Consider the following 22987-nt stretch of genomic DNA (forward strand, 5'->3'; position numbering starts at 1 on the left):
CTTAAGGAATTAGCGGACTGATTTACCTCAAACGAAAAGGTCAAGACTACTGCACTTCTCACGAAGTTAGTGTCCATGCGGTACACAGGGAAGGGTAATATTAGATAGTACATCATGGAGATGTCCAACTTAGTTACAAGGCTTAAGACACTAAAGTTAAGCATGTTTGAAAGTGTCCTTATGAACCTTATCTTAATCTTTCTGCCTACACAGTTCACTCCTTTTAAGATGAATTATAATACTCAAAAGGAAAAAATGGACACTAAATGAGCTCATAGCTCAATATGTAAGGAAAAAGAGAGATTAAGAGGTGACACGTCTCAAAGTGCTCATTTTGCATCCTCATCATAGTATTCGAACAAGAAAAAGAAGAAGGGTAATGGTACGAGTAAGGGTAAACAACTTGTAGTGACCGGAGCTTCAGGACATAAAGTGCAAAAGCAACAAGATTCGGGCCTAACTTGTTTCTTTTATAAAAAGAAAGGTCATCTGAAGAGGGGTTGCTCTAGATATGCCAACTAGTATGCCAAGAAAGGTATACTTCTCAACTTTGTTAGTTCATAAGTCAACCAAGTTACTGTACCTAATAACACTTGGTGGATAGATACTAGTGTAACTACTCACATAAGTGTAACTATGTAAGGTTGCCTTATGAGTCAAATGTCAATTGATGCTGAAAGATTCATCTATACGGGAACGGGAAAGAAGGCAAAAGTAGAGACAATAGATGTCTTTAGAGTTTGTTTGGGGAGCAATACACTTTTGAATTTGAAAAATATATTTGTAGTGTCATCTTTTAAACGAAACTTAATTTCTATTTCATGTTTGGACAAATCCGGATACACCTGTTTATTTGGAAATGGAAAGTTTGGTATTTTTCAAAATTCTATCTTGTGTGGTACTGGTTCTTTGATTGACAAACTATATAAATTGAACACTGAAACTCATACAAATAATCTTGTGATGGATAGTATAGGTGTGAAATGTGGTATGATAAATGAGAATTCATCCATGTTGTGACATAAGTGTTTAGGGCATATCTCTAAACAATGCCTAGAAAGGTTAATGTCACTAGGAATTCTAGATCCCCTTAATATATCAGATTTTTGGAATCTGCATTAAGTGTATCAAGGGGAAAACAATTAACAAAAGTAATACGGGTTCAAGGCGAAGTAATAGAGTCTTAGAATTTATACATACGGATATATGTGGACCATTCCCTAAGGTTTCTTAGAATGATCAAGCATACTTTATAAGTTTTATAGATGATTATTCCCGATACGGATACTTATACCTTATTCATGAGAAGTCACAATCCCTGGACATGTTCAAAACCTTCAAAGCTGAAGTTGAAAATCAACTTGGTAAGAAGATAATGTTATAAGATCAGATCATGGTGGTGAATACTATACTAGATCTGACGGATCAAGTAAACAACGTCCTGGGCTATTTGCGGATTACCTTGTTGAGTGTGGTATCATGGCGTAATATACCATGTTTGGGACACCTCAGTAGAATGGTATAGTAGAGTAACGAAACTTATCTTAAGGACATGGTGAGAAGTATGATTGCATTTTCTTCTCTACCGGAGTCCTTGGGGGTGAAACACTCAAGACTGTAGTTTACCTACTCAACAGAGTTTCTAGTAAGGCAGTAATAAAAATCTCATACAAGTTGTGGACAAGTAGCCCGCCTAGTTTAAAGCATCTATATGTCTGGGATTGTCCAGCTGAGACTAGGCCTTATAGGCCTAATTAAAGGAAATTGGACTCAAGAACCATTAGTTGTCATTTTGTAGGATACTCTGAAGACTCAAGAGATTTCAAGTTCCATAACCCCTTGAGTAGATCCTTTTTCGAGACGGATAATGTTAAATTCATTGAGAATAGTGGGAGCGATAAAGATAGGAAAATATCATTTAAGGAGAACATTAGTGATCCTAATATGATAACTATTGATTCAGTTGATAGTGAAATGGTTACCATTCCACATATAGTTGAAGATGTACAATCGAAAGGAGTAGTTGGCCATGATATTCCCATGTCACCTACAATTAATTTGGAAGGTATATTATCTTAAATAGAGGTATTCCTTTCTATGGTTGAGAATGACTTCCAACCACCTCAAGATCAAGTGCCACCAATAAGATCCATTAGAGAGAGGAGATACATGATGTCTTGTGATTATGTATATCTCCAAAAGCATGAATTTGGCATTGGGTTAGAAGATGATCTCACATCATTCCAAGAAGTCAAACAATGCCCTCATCCGGAAAAATGGATTAATGTCATGAAGGAACAGATGAAGTTTAGGCGGACAATGGCATTTAGGAAGTCGTAGGATTGCCTGAAGGTGTGAAACCCGTTAGTTGTAAATAGATATTTAAAACCAAACGAGATTCACATGGCAATGTCAAAAAGTATAAGCACGTCTAGTCACTAAGAGATTCATTCAAAAGGAGGACATTGATTACCAGAATATCTTTTAGCTGGTTTCAATGAAAGACTCCCTTAAGGTAATCATGACACTTGTAGTTCATTATGATCTAGAGCTACACCAAATGAACGTTAAGGATGTGCTTCTCAATGGAAACATTGAAGAAACTATATACATGGTGCAACCGGAGAATTTTGAGTCAGATGATTCCAATCACCTAGTATGTAAATTAAGGAAGTCTATTTATGGTTTAAAGCAGACATCTAGTCAATAGTACCGAAAGTTTGATCAAGTGATTTTTTCATATGGTTTCAAGGAGAATCCAGTTAATCAATGTCTATATATCAAGTTCAGTGGGAGCAAGTTCATTATACTTGTTCTTTACATGGATGATATATTACTTGCAGGCAATGATATGAGTCTACTGCTAAAAACTAAGTCATTTCTATCCGATGAATTTGAAATGAAGGATCTTGGTGAAGCATCTTTTGTCTTAGGCATACAGATTATTTGTGATTGTTCAAGGTACACACTTAGACTATCATAAAAAGCCTATATAGAAAAGATGTTCATTCAGTATGGAATGTAGAATTGTGCTTTTAGTGGTGCTCTGGTGGCAAAGGGTGATAGACTTAGCTAGCAACAATGTCTACGTCATGAACTGGAGATCAAGGAAATGCAGCAATTCTCCTATGTATCAGCAGTAGGGAGTTTGATGTATGCTCGGGTATATATACATCCGGATCTTACGTACATTGTAGGGATGTTGGCCAGATATTTGAGTAACCCTGAACCGAAACATTAGAAAGTCGTAAAGAAGGTTATGCTACATTTGTAAAGAACGAAGGATTACATGCTCACATATCAAAGATCAAGTCATCTAGAGATCATTGGATATTCAGACTCTGATTTTACTAGATTCTTGGATAGCAAGAGGTTCACCTTAGGTTATGTTTCATGTTGGCAGAAGGGGCTACATCATGGAAAAATGTCAAACAGACACTAATAGCCACTTCCACTATAGAGTCAGAGTTTATAGCTTACGATGAAGCTTCCAACCATGAGATATGGATGTAGAACCTTATCATAGGGTTACAGATCATTAAGGCCATTGACTGACCATTGAGGATCAACTGTGATAACAAAGCTGCAGAATTATATTCCAAGAACAACCGCAGTTCATCAAAGTCTAAACACATTGACAAAATTTTTAGTGGTTAAAGAAAGAGTTCATAATGGTCAAATAATGATAGAGCATATAAAGACAGATTTCATGTTAGTGGATCCACTCACCAAGGGTTTTCCATCCAAGATGTTTCATCAACATGTGTTGAACATAGGGTTCTTCCTTTTGATAAAGTACTCATTATATAGAAATCTGTATTTTGTGTGATGCTCTATGTTCATGAACACATATTTTGGCTCATTTATATACTGCAATTTTTCTATATGTGTACATGATTTTGACTTTCTTTTGACATATGTATATCATATTTACTATTGTAGTTTTGTATTTGGTTGTTATAAATATAATATAGACTCTATTTGGAGTTATAAAGTTGAATCATGATTTACCACTACAGTTTAGCATAAAGTTTTGGCAAATATGATTTGAATTCAGTTTGGGTCATAAATAGGATTTATTGAGAATGACACTTATAGATCATATTTTGTGTCATTCTTATACTACACATCTACATTTGATCTATGTCATTAATGATATTAGTATTGTGATTACTATTGAGTCATGTTACAATTATAGTAGCTATGACTTCCTTAATCATATACTAATTGATTTAATGGACGAGATTATTTAAAGGGATATATAACCCATAAAGTTTGGCATGTTGAGCTAGGATTAAGTCCACATGGGTGGACTAGATCCAATTGAGTCCACATGGGTGGACTTAATCTCCATAAGGTGGTCTTATACTTGATTAACACACACACACCTAATTGTCATTAAAGTAACTAAACTCAATTAAGTGATATATTGTTTCAATGCATGTAAAAAGGGTTTAGATTAAATAGATGTAGATTCAATGTGTAGATCCAATAACCCAGTTTATTAATATTGATGGGCTATTAATGAGTGATGTACTTTAAGGTGGATAATCCCTATAGGATAGGCTTGATATATAAAGGAAGATGCTCATGAATTAGGGCATATTCTAGAACCTCTTCAACTTCTTCTCTTTCTCATCGAGAGAGAACTAAGGATTATCGCCGCCCACTCCTGTAGAAGACTATTCCGTACTAGAAGGAACTCCGACATCAAGTAAGAAGCAATACTCTTTTGCAACGGATTCAGGTCAGTCATTCATTAGTTATTGTTTTGGTTTTGCATTGTGCTTTAGAGACTGATAGAAGCTAGTGTTGGAGCAATCCCAATAGTCCGTGCAACCATGTGTTTTGGTGTTTGGGCAAAGGGTTTAAGTTAGGTTCACCTTTATATTTGATATGTGTATGTGAGTGTGCAGGTTTGCAGGATACACATATGACTCAGGTTGACGGCTTTGGGTCCCGTGAAGGATGGAGCATCCGAGGGACCGTGGGCAAGGCAGCGAGGACAAGGGTCGAGGGAAGTGACTTCGAGGCATACGCGAAAGATGACATTAGAGACGAGCCGCAGGCTTGTATGCATCCGAGGGACGAGAGTCAAAGGAAGTAGGCTTGAAGGCAAAAGGTCAAGGCTGCAAAGAAACGTCAAGTGAGTCATAAGGGTGAGGGTACGAGTGCACGAGAGATTGTACTCGGAGTAAAATCCTAGTGTTAGGGGTTTACTGTAGCATTACTGTAGTAGTATTGTAGCATTACTGTAGCAGTCGACTGCATGTTTTAGCAGTCGACTGGTGCAGTCAACCATGCAGTCGACTGGGAGCGAACAGAATGCTTCTGTTCGTTCGGTTAGTGTGGATTAGTCGACTGTTAGTTTTAGCAGTCGACTGGTATCGAGCCGTTGGGATATAACGGTCGAATTTTCACAGAGGGCAGTTGACTGGTAGGCGGAGTTTTCAACCCCCCGCCTATATAACCAAGGCTTGGAAGCTTGGTTATCCCTGACGAAATTAGTGGTGGTAAACCCTAATTAGTAGTCTACTAGTCTCAAGAGTCTTGGTTGGTGTTGTGGTGAGGTTTCTCCACCCGCAAGGAGCGACTTGAGATAGCCGAAGTTTGTCGGGGGCTAATCCACCGACGGATAGGGATTGTCCATCTCAAGGACACGCCGTGGAGTAGGAGCCCTAATCTTCGAACCACGTTAAACGAACGTGTTAGCGGAAGCTATCGATTTGGGGGCACCGTCTATCCAACCCCCCTTCAAGCCGGCCATCGATCCCCTACAAGTAGTATCAGAGCCAAGGTCGCACTTCACCGGACTAATCGCCGAGAAGAGCAAATACAAGAAGATGACTGGCTTGATTACACCTCCAAAGTTTAAAGGAGAAAGCCTTGGAGACATCACATTTTGGATGATGAAGATGGAAGTCTTCTTCGACACGGATTGGGACACCATGATGGTGATCAAGGACCCATTCGAAGTCCTGAATGACAAGAAAGGGAAGAAGCTCCGACCACGACATTGGATGGAGGAGCAAACCTCACGGTCAAAGGCAAACGACAAGGTAATATCTATATTAATTGATATTTTGCCTAATGACGTGATGAGCCGTGTAGGTAAATACGAGAATGCCCACGATTTGTGGAACAAGATAAAGAAGATTTAATGGGAAGAACTTATGCCTACACAAGAAGAAGAAGAACCCAAGGAGATGGGTTTAATTACTCAAGTTGAGGAGGAGCAAACGGAAGTTGAGTCACGCTCAACATCCGAGGAGGAAAAGAAAGATGAGATAGCATCTACATCCTCAATGGTTGAAGAATCTAAGACAAGTGAAGGGGATGAAGAAGAGGTCTTGGAAGTGGTCAACCTAGCAAGCACCTCCACCGAAGCAAAGTCAAAGGACCACATTGTATGCTTCGGGTGCAATGAAAAGAGATATTACAAGAGTAGATGTCCATTGAGTAAAAAAAGAGGTATCTCCTAAACTCAATTTAATTCATTTTGAATCTAATTTGAGTTGTAGGAAGAAGAAGGAGACAAAACACATAGTGTGCTTCATGTGTGGTGAATTACCACACCAAATGGCCAAAGAAGAAAGAGATCAAAAAGTTGGCGCATTTAAAGAAGGAGGAGAAGAAGTGGAGAAAGAATGGAAGCTCAAATTAAGGGGGAGCTTCAAGGGTAAAGGAGGTATACCCTAATTTGAAATACAATTCAAATTTTCATTCCTCCTTGCATGTTAGGAAAAATAATGTTAATCATTATATGCCCATGCAAAATTTTAGATTTAAATATTATTATAGGAATAGGGTAAGTGCAGATCAAAACCCTAGGAGACCAATACATGATAAATCTAGAAATGGTAGACCTAAGGAGACCCAAGACACTAATCCCAAGAAAGTGAGACATATGCCTAGAAAAATGGGTAGGTCTAGGAATGTCCATGGTAGACATGTTGACTCTAGGTTTAGGAACCTAGAAAGGGAAAATCAAGCTTTGAATGCAAAGCTTGACAAGTTGGAGAAACCCCTAGAAAGATTCAATGTTGGATCTAAGGGTTTAGGTATGGTGTTGGGTAGTCAAAGACCCAACAATGATAGATCGGGTCTAGGATATCGATCTAGGGTTTCCAATGCTAAGGGAAAGTCTTATGCTAGGGTTGCATATGACTATAGCAAGGAGAACCCAATAAATGGAAAGGGAAAGTCATTTAAAGGTAAGGATAAATTAACCAAGGACAAGGTGTCCAAGTTTAAGAAGGTTAGGTTTGTAGGTCAAATGTCATCGGAGGTGCACCGATGTGGCCTAGCCATTGTAGATGAGTCACGTAGGGAGGTGGCTAAAGCTAAGAGCTCTAGGGGGAGCTCAAAGAGTCAATTTGGGATCCATGGCCAATGGATCTCAAGTGGGTTTTACTTGGGAGTCTAGGGGAGTCATGGAATGTGCCAAGTGGTTTGGAGACAGACTTGAGTCTCAAAGCTAGGGTTTTGGCACAATTGGGTTGTGTTTCATGCAAGAAATATGACATTGGGATCATATTGCATGATAATTGATTTTGGATGTATAAATATCATATAAACCAATGCTAGGGATGCATTGTGGGTTAGTATGGGCAAATACATCAAAAGGAAGTCAAAACTAGGACTTAGGTCAAGGTTCAATTGAACTTTTTAGCTAATTTTGTATTTTATGTCAATATTGGGATTTGTGATAAATATATTTTTATATATATTTTTCCCAAGTAGACATTGATAAAATAGACCTCTTCACAAAATTTGAGATTTTTTGGAGTTATGTGGAATTTCTGGTGTATTTCTAAAGTTGAGTCAGAAAGGCTGATTTTTGCATAAATAGTGTACCAGTCGACTGCTACAGTTAGCAGTCGACTGGTAACAATGTTTTTGAGCACAGAATGTCTCTGTAAGCTCATTTCGATAAGGGCAGTCGACTGATACCAGTCTGAAAGTGTTTTCAGCATTGGATTTTGACCGAGTCAGCTCGTATAAATGTATGGGATCCATGGGGGATAAATACATGAGTTTAGGGTCAGTTGGATGATAAGTTTTCAATAATTGGGATATTGTTCGAAACCTTTTTGGATGTTAAGCAAAGGGAGAGAAGTAAGGTTTAGTTGGGAAAACCTTAGTGCCTTTACGTAGGGGGAGCCTTGGGACAGGTTCTTAAAAATCTCTATGGAAAAATTCCTAGCTCAATGGGGAGCATAGGTGTAGGGGGAGCCTTGGGATATGTTGAAATGCATGCTACATTGTTTGTGATTCGGCGGAGTAAATCCAAGTGTGTAGCCTTAGCATCGTAAGTCCATTCAGCGTTGTAAGTCCAAGTGTGTAGCCTTAGCATCGTAAGTCCATTCGGCGGAATAAGTCCAAGTGTGTAGCCTTGGCATTGTAATTCCATTGTTTTTAGCATATTGTTTTGCTATTATGTTTTCCCTAACTTAAAACGTATTGTCAAACATCAAAAAGGGGAAGATTGTTGGAGCAATCCCAATGGTCCGTGCGACCATGTGTTTTGGTGTTTGGGCAAAGGGTTTAAGTTAGGTTCACCCTTGTATTTGATATGCGTATGTGAATGTGCAGGTTTGCAAGATACACATATGACTCAGGTTGACACTTTTGGATCTCGTGAAGGATGGAGCATCTGAGGGACAGCGGACAATGCAGCAAGGACAAGGGTCGAGGGAAGTGACTTCGAGGCATACGCGAAGGATGACATTGGAGACGAGCCGCGGGCTTGTATGCATCCGAGCGACGAGAGCCAAAGGAAGTAGACTTGAAGGCGAGAGGTCAAGGCTGCAAAGAAGCGTCAAGTGAGTCATAAGGGTGGGGGTACGAGTTCACGAGAGACTGTACTCGGAGTAAAATCCTAGTGTTAGGGGTTTACCATGGCGTTACTGTAGTAGTACTGTAACGTTACTGTAGCAGTACTGTAGCGTTTCTATAGCAGTCGACTACATGTTTTAGCAGTCGACTGGTGCAGTCGACCGTGCAGTCGATTGGGAGCGAACAGAATGCTTCTGTTCGATCGGTCAGTGTGGATTAGTCGACTATTAGTTTTAGCAGTCGACTAGTATCGAGTCGTTGGGATGTAATGATCAAATTTCCACAGAGGGCAGTCGACTGCATGTTTTGTCAGTCGACTGGTAGGCGGGGTTTTCAACCCACGGCCTATATAACCAAGGCTTGGAAGCTTAGTTATCCCTGACGAAATTAGTGGTGGTAAACCCTAATTAGTAGTCTACTAGTCTCAAGAGTCTTGGTTGGTGTTGTGGTGAGGTTTCTCCACCCACAAGGAGCGACTTGAGATAGCCGGAGTTTGCCGGGGGCTAATCCACCGATGGATAGGGATCGTCCACCTCAAGGACACGTCATGGAGTAAGAACCCTAATCTCCGAACCACGTTAAACGAACGTGTTAGCATAAGCTATCGATTTGGGGACACCGTCTATCCAACCCCCCTTCAAGCTGGCCACCGATCCCCTACAACTAGATATTGTTGTATATACATCCTTTAATTCATATATGATGTATTGCAAATCTAACCGCTGTTGGTCGTCGATGCTCACTCCCATTGCACTGTATGGTTAATTAATTTAGTTCATATTGATTCCAAAAAAAACATGATAAATTAATTCAATTCCAATGTGTCATTTGCTTTGTGATCTTAAGATGGTTTTACTTATGGATCAGATACTCGGTGTGGGGATGTCAGACAAGGTTGGAAGACAACAGTGGCTCATGCCAAGACCTGCATCGTGCAAGAAAATTTGTATCGAGGAATGTTGTGCAGCCTTCTCTTGAACCCTTCTTGTGAAGTTGTGACTCATTGCGGGATCTAAGCAATCCTCAAAGTGTAATTACTAGCTTAAGTTCATCCAAATTTAACTTGAGAGTGCAAAAATCATGGAAGCTCAAATATTTTGCAGGCGTATGTACAGTATTTGGTCAGAGAGGCTTATCATAACTGGGTACACTTCGGGTTTAATTACTAACAGATGCGCAAATGCAACACTGGAGAAAAACCATTAGCTTGGTGCCCAGTTCATCAAGAGCGAAGATTGCCCGATTTGAAGACTATGAAATCCTTGTTATTTCCCTTCCTTATTTTTCTACTGAAACAAAGCAAAGGAACGAGCGCTCTGACAACATACTTAGGGTAGTACATCAGTTTAATTATGTTGGGCAATATGCCAATATTTGCTGGCTATCCAGGAAAACAAAGAGCCAAGGTTTCAGAGCTGGCAAAATTTAGAAGACCTGTATGTTCTGCGACTAATTAAATGTGCATTTCTTTTGTCATTCTATTATTTTTAGAAGTTATTTCCTATATATTGGCATCTTTTATGGACTTACTACTCTTTTATTCTCTTATATTGTGTTTGCATCAGAAAAATTACTGTTTTATTTCATTAGAACTGCAAGAAAGTACTAAGATGTGGTTAAAAAGGTTAGCAATCTCACTTTCTATTTTTTGTTGATAGCAATATGCTCATGTACCAAACATAATCTTCCTTTTTTTTCTGGCTATTTTATTTTTAGCATTCTTAACAAGTGTACTAAGATCTCTGCATATTTTTTTTTGTTGATCAGTTCCAATATTTTTCTGAATTGATTGGCACGGTAGTAATTGAATGATTCCCATTTTGCTTGTTTGTAGCTATTTTTGGTTTTAGTGTTTTTGTTCTCTATTCATGCCTAAAATGGATTCTTATATATAGATATGTATATGTGTATTATTTGCCAATTTCTTCAAGTAGCTAAACTCCGCCCATGACGACAGGTCATGATCGATCCCAAGCCTGGATAAAGCAGGAGGGTTGCGTTACATTGTCAGCCAGCGTTAAAACTATGGTAAATATTCAATGAATAGATCCATTAAACTATTGTGATAATGCTAGGTTGTTCCCCCGAAAAGAAAGCATTGCAAGGTCCGACTATAACGTCTCGGTAAGGACTACTACATCTGCAGAACTTAGATGTAGTATTAAATATGTAAGAGTTCGCGTTACAGAGTTTAACTGTAACGTCTCAGCAAGGACCGCTACGTCTTCATAAGAACTTGGGTGTAATATTAATAGGCAAGAGTTCTCACACCATAGATTGGATAAGAACAAATATGATAGGAAAACTAATAATCTAAGATTTGGAATATGGAACATATGAACGCTCACTGGTAAATCAATAGAGGTAGTAGATATGATGATTAAGAGAAGAATTAGTATTTTGTATATACAAGAAACAAAATGGGTAGACGAGAAGGTAAAGATGATAAAAAAAACTCAGGTTTTAAGTTATGGTACACTGGAAAGAGTAAAACAAGAAATAGAGTGGGTATTATTGTAGATTATTTGTTAAAGGATGAACTTATAGGAGTAGTTAGAAAATGGGATAGAATTATAGCCCTTAAGATAATAGTGGCAAAAAAACTATGAACATAATTAACGTATATGCACCACAAGTAGGATTAGATAAAGCTACCAAATCAAGGTTTTGGAATGCTTAGAAAAAATATTACAAAATATTCTACCAAATAAAATAATTTTAATAGGAGGTGATCTAAATGGGCATGTCAGAGTGAAAAATGATGAATATGAGAGGGTACATGGGAGTTATGGGTTTGGAATGAAAAATGAGAAAGGAAAAACTATATTAGATTTTGCGATAACATATGGCCTTATATTAGCTAATATATTTTTAATAAAAGAGAAGAACACTTAGTCACATTCAAAAGTGAGAATAATAAATCACAAATTAACTTTCTTATGGTTAGGAAGAAGAATAGAAAGATTTGTAAAGATTGCAAAGTCATCCTTGGAGAAAGCTTAACTATCCAATATATGTTAGTAGTGTTGGATATACGCCTCAAACATAGTATCAATAGAAAGAAAATATATACGATTCCTCGAATTAAATGGTAGAAGTTAAAGGATGAGAAGTAAAATATATTTAAGGAGAAGGTAGAAGTACAAGTATTAGGTGGCATATACGATGACTCTAATACAACATGGGATAAGATGGTATCAAAGTTGAAAATAGTAGCTAAGAGTGTACTCGGTGAGTCAAAGGGGCATGTACCACTCAGTAAGGAATCTTGGTGATGAAATGAGAAAGTACAAGAGAAAGTGAGGGAAAAACGAATAGCTTATAAGGAATTATATATTTGTAAGAACGAGAAAAACTTTAAAAAAATATATAATAGTCAAGAAAGAAGCTAAGAAATTAGTGAGTGAAACAAAAAATAAAACTTTTGAATGATTATATCAAAAATTAGATATAAAAGAAGGGGAAAGAGACATTTATAGAATAACTAAAGTGATAGAAAGAACAACAAGAGACTTTAGCCAAATAAAATGTATTAAAGATGAATATAATAGGATATTAGTAAACAATGGAGAAATAAAATAGCGGTGGAAAAGGTATTTTCATCAATATTTTAATGAAGGTTTAGGTGACCAACTTAACTTAGGTAATTTAAGTAGATCAAATGAACATAAAAATTTTAATTTTTATTGTAGAATTCAAACTTTAGAAGTAAAACAAACTTTAAATGAGATGTACAATGGAAAAACCATTGAAATAGAATATATTCCAATAGAGGTATGGAAGTGTCTAGGAAAACAAGATATTGAATGACTTATAAATTTATTTAACATGATATTGAAATGAAAAAATGTCTGATCAATGAAAGATAAGTACTCTACTTCCCTTATATAAGAACAAGGGAGACATACAAAATTATGCAAACTATAGGAGTATTAAACTAATTAGTCATACTATAAAACTTTGAGAAAAAGTAATACAAAAAAGATTAAGGAAGGAGATCACAGTGACCGAAAATCAATTTAGGTTCATGCTTGGAAGGTCGATAATAGAAGCTATACATCTTCTTAGACAGTTAATCGAAAAATATCGGGAGCAAAAATAAAATTTACTTATGGTATTCATTGACTTAGAAAAAACTTATGATAGTGTCTCAAGAGAAATTATATGGAGAATTCTAAAAAAGAGATGTATTAGCATAACATATATTGAACTAATTAAAGATATATATGAGGATGTAACGACTAGAGTAAAGACTTCAAACGGAGTAACTGAAGCATTTTTAATAAAGATAGGGTTACATCAAGGATCAGCTCTAAGTCCCTATCTTTTTACACTAATAATGAGCGAACTCACTGCGCACATTCAAGACAGTACCGTGGTGCATGTTGTTTGCAGATGATATTATTTTGGTAGATGAAACACGTGAAGGAGTAAATGCTAAACTAGAATCTTGGTGGAAAACACTAGAAGGGAAAAGTTTTAAGCTTAGTAGATTAAAGACAGAATATATGAAATTTAAGTTTAACAATGTTATAAGTAATGAGACAATTGTTAAGATAGGAAAGAACGAGTTGCACGGAACCGAGAGATTTAAATATTTAGGATCATTTTTGTAAAACGATGGAGGGATTGAGAGAGATGTCTTACATAGAATACAAGCAAGATGGTTGAAATGGAGGAGAGCGTCGAGTGTTTTATGTGATCGTAAAGTAACTCTTAAACTTAAAGGTAAGTTACATAAAATCGCAGTTAGATCCGCTATGTTATATGGAGCTAAATGTTGAGGTATGACTCGAGCACATGAGCAAAAGATGAGAGTTGCAAAGATGAAGATGTTAAGGTGGATGTGTGGGCATACGAGGATGGACAAAATAATAAATGAGAAAATTAGAGAAAAAGTTGGAGTTGCATCTATTAAGGAAAAACTCCAAGAAACACGTTTAAGATGGTATGAACATGTACTTAGACAACCAATAAATGCTCCAGACAATATAAAACTACGATAAATATGCATATCAAAAGAGGAGGAGGAAGATCAAAAAAGACTTAGTTAGCAATAATAAAATAAGATAAAATTTATTTAAATATAGATGATAATATAGTAGAAGATAGAGTTCAATGACGTAAAAGGATTCATACAGTCAACCCCATCTAATGAGAAAATAATAGATTGTTGTTGGTGGTGGTGGACAATATGTTTTATTAGGCCCAATTAGTCACCCTGATAGCTTGCTTGGTCGATTAATAAAAGTTTGGCAAGCTGAACTGAGGGCAAATATGTTGTTTTATTTATTATGTGTTATTATAAGGTTTTGTAAATTAAGATTGCTTCTGTAAATGGTGTAGATTGATATCCGTTACCAGAACTTCCAGTGGGTCAAAAAAACAGTGTTACTTGCATGGATGGCGATTACATGACATAGATCTAGTGTTCTAAATGTTAGTATTTCTCATTGATGTTATATTACGCTCTTTCTATGCATATTAAGTTCAGGGTGTGTTTGCATAGTTCTCCATAACACTTGAACCACATTTCTTAGACATTGTTATTGAACAATTGAAGTTTGTAAAGGTTGCAACTGAATTTTAAACAAACAATGAGAGCAAGTTACATCAACCACATAGACGGTAAGCTAAACGTGTATGATAATGTTTAGAACAATTAGGATCCAACATGAGCAATCGACTCGTTCAAAGAATATGTTTACAAACTATAAACTAGGTTACTAATAGCATTCCTGATGATAGCAAAATATACAGATTTAGCTGCTTTTTACCTTAAATTTTTAATCTTTAAAATAATGCTATTTTTAAGGGCTGAACCCTTACATATTGCTAACTCAGGCCATGCATCTTTATTAAGTATTGCACTTCAACTGTATTGACAATCATTGACCCGGAATATTAGAATCAATGCTCCAGGTCCAATGCAAAAGAATTATCAATTAAATGCTGGGCATGCTCTTTGTCAACAGCACCTCTGTTGCTTGTTAATTGTCTGTCTTTCTTTTCTCAAAATCTTATTGCCACGGGTCTATGATTTCATATGACTATTAGAAATTGGAAGCAAATCTGGTTGTCTCTCGTCAGATGAAACAAACTTGAATTGGTGCATAAATCTTTGAATCATCTCATAGCTGGTAAATGTGATGACAGCAGCTGGAGTGGTTCTTAACAAATTTGTTCCATAACCACGGTAAAACCCAGACACGCCCTCCTTTTGGAAGATTTTCTTAACGCAGTCCACAGCACCAGCATATTGCGCTGGAGAGTTCCTAGAATGTCCTTGTCCTTGGAGCTTGGATCGCACAACCTGTGGATAGAACATGTACATAAACTTTTAACATACAGGAAGATGCAGCCCAAAAATTCGGTCATTATTTGCCACAATGTCACAAGCAGCTTCAACTATATGAAAAAAAAAATTGTTTCTTTATCAAGGCATGCTTTATTAGACTTTAACAAGGCAGAAAGTTGGTAGACTGTAAGCTAATCTACTACCTAAGCTAGCGCAACTAACTAGTCAACAATTAGTCCAGATGAGGAAAAAAATCTCTTACTTCCAGATACTGTAAATATTGGGGATATTAGTATATTACTGATCAAAAGGAAAGGTAACAAGAATTTCCTCTAGTAATCAAGTATTTGTTTCAACTTTTCCTTTAAGCCATCGGTACAAGGAAGTCAATAATTGAATCTAATACATTTCAGGAATATGCTGAAAGAAGTACCTCATGAGGATAAGTCATAGTGGAGGCAAGAACTTTAGATAGTGAAGAAGCAATAGCCACATTTCCAGCACTGAGCTTATCCACAGATGTATTGCCTGGGATTGATCAATTTTACAACAATATTCCTTTAGATCAGAACAATATAATGAAAAAGAAAAAAATACAAACGAATAGATGAAGATAGAATGTACCCCTATTTCCCAAATATGACTTGATATTTTCATATAGTGGAAACTGTATGGCTACATGGCTAATACCAGCTAAAGCTGGAAGCAGACCACTGCAAAAAAAAAAAAAACAAAGAAAGATCCCATAATCATGTTCATTGTAATCCCAAAGAAAAGACATGAATTAGTTACATAAGATAACAGTTCTTACCTGTATAGCCCTCGTATACCTTCTTCTCGGGAAATTCTTCCAAGTGCAGAGATTATTCCTCTGTAAGGAACTACTCCAGAGCTCATCCTCTGGGTCTAATGGCAGAAAAATATCGAACATAAAAAAACATCATAATCAGAAACTACTTCCTGAAGTTTAACCAAGATTGGTAAATGTTGGACATAGAAAATGTTGTCAACAATGAGAAAATTTAACTTTTTGCCAAAAGTGTACAAAAAACCAGAGATATGGTGCTTAATATCAAAACATACTTGTAGTCTGGTCTTAACAACCCACAGTGGATTTGTGACGACTGTGGTTGCAACTCCTGCACCAGAGGCAGCAACAATGTTTGCTCCAACTGAAAGTGGCTTGTCAACATCAGCTGCATCTGAAATTAGAGAAGTCAGACATCACACTGATTTTTCTGTTTTTGCCAATTTAAGTATCTCTATAAAGGAACAATAGGATAGTAACAAATATCTAAAATCATAAGCAGGAAATTAGAGAAGGAACTCCTATGCCAACCTTGTGAATGAAGTAAGCCTTTGAGCTTATTATAAACTGTAAAATATACCTGAAGATCAAGTTAAATTGATTATAAGGATGTCAGATCTTAAAAAAGTATAACAAGTCAATGGAAACCAAAACAGAAAATTTTAATGAATAACCAAAACGAAATACATGCTTTGCATAAACATTTTCACATATTTCACTTGTATAGAAACTTGCATAGGAATATGATGCACCAGAATCTTCATATTCTACGTTGGTGATTTTTGCTACCTTCAAATCAAGCAAAAGATTAATGGAAACAATGGAATGTTTTAGTTTATTAGTATAAAAGAAATCTGACCCACAATTTTCCCACATTCAACACATTATTAAGTCATACAACTATTAGTGCCCATCAAAACCACATGATCACGTGCAAGAAAAGAAGAAACAAAACTAAACAAAAGATTTGCAGCTGCTTTTGCTCCATCTGCTAAACAAAAAAGTTTGTGCAATGATTTCAGATGCAAATAAATGCATGCTGTTTGTTGGTAGTTTTGAAAGAGAAGCATTATTTAAAGTTTGTAAAGTTGTTCCACCATCATTGGTGTATCATCTTTAATGCAATTTGCATATCATGAATAACAATAACTAAGGATCATTAATCAAGTGAAAGAGTAAATGAATTAACATTCAGTATCACAATCCACTAGCAATAATGTGTATTTTTGGTCAATGCCAATCCAGGCAACTAATATTGATCTTGTTTTATGCAGGCCCAGTAGGTATAGATGAAGGAAGAAGGAATGTGAAGAACCTTAGATACTTACTGCCCAATTTGGAAGTAATGCAATGATTGTAGGAGAGAGTCCATGATACATTCCTCTAACTCCTTCCTTTTTAATTATCTGTTCTAGGCTTGCAATGATAATGCTTCCTAATTTGAGCAAAAGAAAATCAATCATGTGAGTCTTGAGCAATGCACTGGCTGAATAAAAAGCAAATGATAACGTAATTCAAATACGAATAGCTGGTTTCCTATTGATCAATGATGATCATCCAGATTAAGAAAGAAGAAATTGGATGAAAAATTATCAAATGGAGCTGCAATATAACTAATTCAAAAAACAGAAACTAACATGATAAATAGAAAACTGTTACGAATGCATGGAAGGCGCATACAGGAGATCCATGCAGTAACATAATCTTGTGAGATTTAGAAACTGATTTGAGCGAAGTTTTGAATCCTTAAAAGAGGCCAAAACAACTTATTAGGGAAAAGTACACTAGATCTCAGAATATATATTCCTTGTATATACTAATATCATGGGTTGAAGTCCTATCAAGAAGCCTTTGTCCCAACTATTTGAGGACTACATAGATCTCATCCCTTCTATCATATAACTCACAAACAATTGTTCAGAATTTATACGAAAGCCTGCATCAATTCCATGATATAACTGTCTTCCAATTCATTACAATTAATCCATGCTTGTTTACAATGCCAAATATTGCCAAATAATATAAAGCACTTTGTTGCGCCTATCCTTCACATGGGTTCTGCACAAACCATCTCAATAAAAGGGATTTGCGACATTTTCCAGAAGGCATAGACAGGCTGCTTATTCACAGATTTTTGAAGTTAAATGTGTTTCTCCATTAGTTTTAATAGGAGAGACTTGAGAAATAAGTAGACCTATGTATCCATGATTCTGTACATTTTTTTATTTGATTGTTATGTATTATTTGCTACAATTACAAAACGTTTGTATTTGACTGTGGATTGGGGTGAAAGATGAACCTCCTAAATTCGTTTTCTTCATGCTTCTGCAGGTTCTTTGTTGGTTTTTATCTTCCTACGTGACATTAGGCGAAGTTGAAACATTAGGCGAAGTCGAAACATTCTTCCTACGTGACAAAGATAACATAGGCAATATCCTATCCTAGTAGGTGATAACAAAACGGCCTCAATCTCAATAGAATGTTTACAGGATGAACTCATTCATATAGGGACAAGTTAAACCGATTCAACTGCTAACTACTCAGTTTCATCTCTTAAAAGGAATAAATTTAGACATGAAAGGCAATCACTTTCAAAAAGAAGGAAGAACAATAGACGTATCGGAACAGAAAAACGGAAGCGTGTACCCCGGCGGGAAGAATCTGCAAGCGTGGCAAATCCATGCACCTGTAGCCTCGTCTTGATAACATCCAGCGGACAAACAAACGTAGCGGCAACTATCCCTGCCACCATTCTTCCTCTTAATCAAAAATATCAAGAAGCGAAAATAAAACCACCACAAAAAAAAAAAAAAAAAAAAAATACTAAATTGAAAACCCTAACTAGACAATCCGAAATCAAACCCTAAATTAACAAAGAGGAAGAAGGGAAATATAATTGCTTTGGTACGCAAGAACCCATTTGCAAATTCAAAGAAGAAAAATATACACCATCGCAAGGTGAACTAACACCAAAAAGCACCAAAACTAAACCTAAAATTGGGGAGAAAGAAAAGGGATAAAAAGATCACAAGAGACAAACCAGCGGAGGCCCCGGCGAAGGCATTGCAGAGAAGTTCGCGATGCGTCGGCTGGTGGAATTCACCAGGCATGGTGGTCGATTCCTCGACTTAGCGGGCGGCGCAAGATTTTAATTTTTACTTTTTTCAGTTCTCCGCACTATAACGAAGATTCTGCTCTAGAAGACAAGATCTAACCAAACTCACGAAGCGAAAGGGAACAGCTTTGCTCTCGCCGCACCGGAAACGAGACGGAGAGGGCTTTAAATCAACCAAGGTTTGGGAGAACGTAAGCGACGCGGAGAAGGGGCGACGAAGCTCTGCAAACCGGAATGTGTTGTTTGATCCAGTAAAAATAACGACGCATTATTTTAGGAGGACTAATTCCCAAAATTTTCCCTCATAAATCTAATCAGAAAATTAGTATAACTTTAAAAAAAAATATATTCAATCTCAAAATCTATTTTGTTAAATAGATAAATTTTATAAAACAAGCTCAACGTTGAGCACGGAACACGTTCAGAGACCGTGATACGTTGAAGGAAAGGCCCCACCTGAACCCTGTCTTTACACTAAGATTGGAAGATCTTTCGAACGATTGCGTAATTGACCAGATCATTAATTAGAAATGTCATTAAGAATAAGAATATAAGAATAAAAAAATCATGAAATCTCGGAGACCAGTTGATGATTGTGTGAAATAAATCTACACCGAATAATAACCATGTTGAGCTTGTTTCGACTTCACTGAATAAAAATAATAATAATAATAATAATAATAAATAAATAAATAAATAATGTTGAATTGTTAACATGGAATCGATTATATTTTTTTAAAAAAAATCATCGATCGATTAGAGTGATAGACAATTCAAAAAATCAACATCCTGTAATTGGACCTACAAATATATCGACCGGATCTCACCACAAATTCCTGACAATTTGACTTTGACAACCTTATGTTGTACCGCAGCCCCGGAGCCCAGGTCACTGCACATGCTGATTTTATTAGTCTATTGGTCTGCACTTGTTGATTGATGGCTGTGCTGACTTTGGCATTAGTGATTCAACTGCTTCAATGTGGCCAGCTGGATTATACAAATTAAAATGGTATTTAAAAGGGGACAATCACCCTGATTGAATGCCTCAGATACTTCTTATATACGAGCACACACGTTATATATATAATATAACACATAAATATATATATAAATTTTATAAAAATAAATACTACATTTAATCTTAGACAAAAATACATACATAAATTAAACAGGAATACGTCAGATTCATGTAATAATACAATATAACGCTTGAGAATCCTAATAGTAAACTATTATAACAGACTCACGGTTATAAAAAACTTAATTTAATATATCACATAAATATACATAAATTTTATAAGAATAAATATTACATTTAATCTAAGGTAAAAATACATACATAAATTAAGCAGGGATACATCATATTCATGTAATAATACAATGTAACGCTTGAGAATCCTAATAGTAAATTACTATAACGGACTCACTGTTATAAAAAACTTAATTTAATATATTATATTTGATCTTAGCCAAAAAATCGAGAAAATTATTATTTTTAATATCGTCAACCCAAAGTATTTATAAAAGCTTCTCTGCTCGTAATGTTGTCAATCCTAAGATATGTGACTAAAGAGACTCTAAATTCCCAATTGATTAATGAGAAAAATTCTCAATAATACACCGCGGCTAAGTCTTGAACTCTAGATTCCTAATTGATTAATAAGAAAAATTCTTAATAATACGTCATAATAAGTCTTGAATTCTAGATCCCTGATTGATTAATGAGAAAAATTCTCATTAATACACCGCAACTGAATCTTGAACTCTATATCTCTGATTGATGTATTTGTAGAAATTACTAATAAACCTTAGAATTATTTTCGATGTGAATAGAAAAAATGATATTAACGTAATTTCATTTTGGGTTTCACCAAAGTTAGTTAGTAAAGAATCTAGATTCTTTATAAAATAGTAAGATTATGCTCGAGCACTTCCCAATTTATCCTAGTGGCCGGTAAAAAAATTCTGTGGAGCCAGACCGGTCACCCTCAGGGCTAGTCAATGAGGCTAATTGAGTTTATTATATATATATATATATAAAGCACAAAATCCACTAGTTTGCTTCTACGGATTATCACAGTTAGTACGTACATAGATGATTATTCTAATAGATCTTAGAATTAATTTTCAGCGGATACAAAAAATCTTATTGGGTATCTGACCTCCCTCGTATAAAGGGTTGTTGTACTAAAGTAAATGCCCCTCGTGATTTACTCCCTTCCAGAAAGTGTGGGACCACCCTGGAGGGGCCACTAAGATAACAACTTAACCTTTTGCTCCAACAAAATTGATTGGTTTGCCCCAGTTGCGGTGTAATGGCAAGGAACTTCCATAGTTAATCAATATGCATCGGTCAATATCTAATGTGGCACACTGTAGACTAATTTCCTCTAGTGGGAAGACAACCCCATGATGTTGGTTGCAGAGAGATGTGTCATTCGCACTTTCAGATTTACCTTGATGTCGGTGAGAAAATTCTATGGAGATGGGTCGATCACTTGTAGGAGTAGCCAGTTTAAAGAGCAGGATACCTAGATTAACCCCTGAAACTATAGTGCGATGGTAAGAGGTGAAACAAACTCTCTAGGCAATGAGAGTTCAAATCTTATCCAAGTAGCATTATATTTAGGGACTTTGAAAACTTGTGATGCTAGACCATTCATTAAGACCCATTTGTGCTTTCTGACAACGACATCAAAAACTTAATATGTAATTTTGCAAGTACACAATATTATCAAGTAATAAAAATTTGAATACCAAAATATTCGCAAAAATAGTTATCTAGACAATCGAAAAAGGATTGTTGTGATCAGAGAACAAAGTGTGAGAAAGTAATTTAGAAAGCAATTCTAGAACTTCAGTTACACTATAATTATTATTGACAAATGCACCTCTTTTACTTCAACACATGGTTGCAAAAGGCGAATACGCTCGCCCCTAGCGCCCCCGCCAACTCACCCCAGGGTCAACACAAAAAAGGTAAATCACGGGTGGCTACTAGCCTTTGGAATAGTGACTAGCACATAAGGGAGACATTTACCTTGGCTTTGCTGAGATTTGAACTCCAAACCTCATGGTAGCAATATCTCATGTGATAGTCATTAGACTGTCCCGAGGGGACTCTTTTACTTCAACACATGATTATATTGAAGGAATTTGTCCAAATTTAATCAGATGTCTCTATAAGAAGAAAAAAAAACATAGATGTGTTTATCTCAATTATAACTCATAAAGTGAGTTAGGATAAACTCTTTAAGTTCTATGATAAATCTTGAAAGCCTCAAAAGAGCTCAATTACTTTCATCCCGATTTATCCTAATGGTCGGTGGAAAACTTCCGTGGGGCTGATAATAACAACCATCTTTGACATATTATTTTACTCTTATATTAGATGTTATAATGCACTCGTACGATTTATTTGCATGACTTATCATATTTTACGAGCATTGGATTATTTACAATTTTAATATAAATATCATCTAATTGATTGTCCTAATGCTTGAATTGCTACATACTTTATTTTGTAGGGCATTTGAGAAGTATATCGAGAAGTTTTAGGGCTCATTCAAAAACGAACAAGGCTTCGCATGACCAGGTCGTGCCCCTTGACATGGCCAAGTCGTGTTCTCCACTACATGAGTTGATCGACACGAAAATGAGGAAGGCATCCACAGGCATGACTAGGCCGTGACAAGGAGCTCATCCCCAGGTATGGCCAGGGCATGCCCAAGAGCTTAGCCATAGGCACGGCTAGGGCGTGCCCACAAGGATAGCTAGGGCGTACCCATAGGGATAGCTAAGGCGTGCCCACAAGGACAGCTAGGGTGTGCCCACAGGCACTGGTAGGAGCCGTAATTTTGGGTTCGGTTCACGATTCTAGCTAGTTCAAGGCGCAAGTATAAAGGGAAAAAGATGGTTCAGATAG

The 22987-nt window shown here is 36.4% G+C and overlaps 1 protein-coding gene across 1 annotated transcript; it reads right to left on the reverse strand.

The window, feature by feature from the left end:
- Positions 1-14460: 14460 nt before the first annotated feature.
- On the reverse strand, positions 14461-19327 carry LOC122027512 (nicotinamide adenine dinucleotide transporter 1, chloroplastic-like). The gene is made up of 9 exons (XM_042586505.1): positions 18985-19327; positions 18591-18686; positions 17273-17379; positions 16476-16524; positions 16220-16338; positions 15948-16042; positions 15761-15849; positions 15570-15664; positions 14461-15151 (listed from the first exon to the last, which is right to left on the reverse strand). The coding sequence occupies exons 1-9, from the start codon at positions 19052-19054 to the stop codon at positions 14873-14875; spliced, it is 999 nt and encodes a 332-aa protein (XP_042442439.1). The 5' UTR covers positions 19055-19327; the 3' UTR covers positions 14461-14872.
- Positions 19328-22987: the final 3660 nt, after the last annotated feature.

The sequence above is a fragment of the Zingiber officinale genome, chromosome 10A, assembly GCF_018446385.1.
Source record: "Zingiber officinale cultivar Zhangliang chromosome 10A, Zo_v1.1, whole genome shotgun sequence".
Taxonomy (NCBI): Eukaryota; Viridiplantae; Streptophyta; class Magnoliopsida; order Zingiberales; family Zingiberaceae; genus Zingiber; species Zingiber officinale.

What these genes read in the sequence shown, in the direction of transcription:
- LOC122027512 (XM_042586505.1), bottom strand. Translation starts at nt 19,054, where the DNA reads ATGCCTGGTGAATTCCACCAGCCGACGCATCGCGAACTTCTCTGCAAT. An exon ending in CTTCGCCGGGGCCTCCGCTG is followed by an intron (nt 18,687 to 18,984) that starts GTTTGTCTCTTG and finishes GAATGGTGGCAG; the next exon opens with GGATAGTTGCCGCTACGTTT. An exon ending in AGGCTTACTTCATTCACAAG is followed by an intron (nt 16,339 to 16,475) that starts GTTGGCATAGGA and finishes CTCTAATTTCAG; the next exon opens with ATGCAGCTGATGTTGACAAG.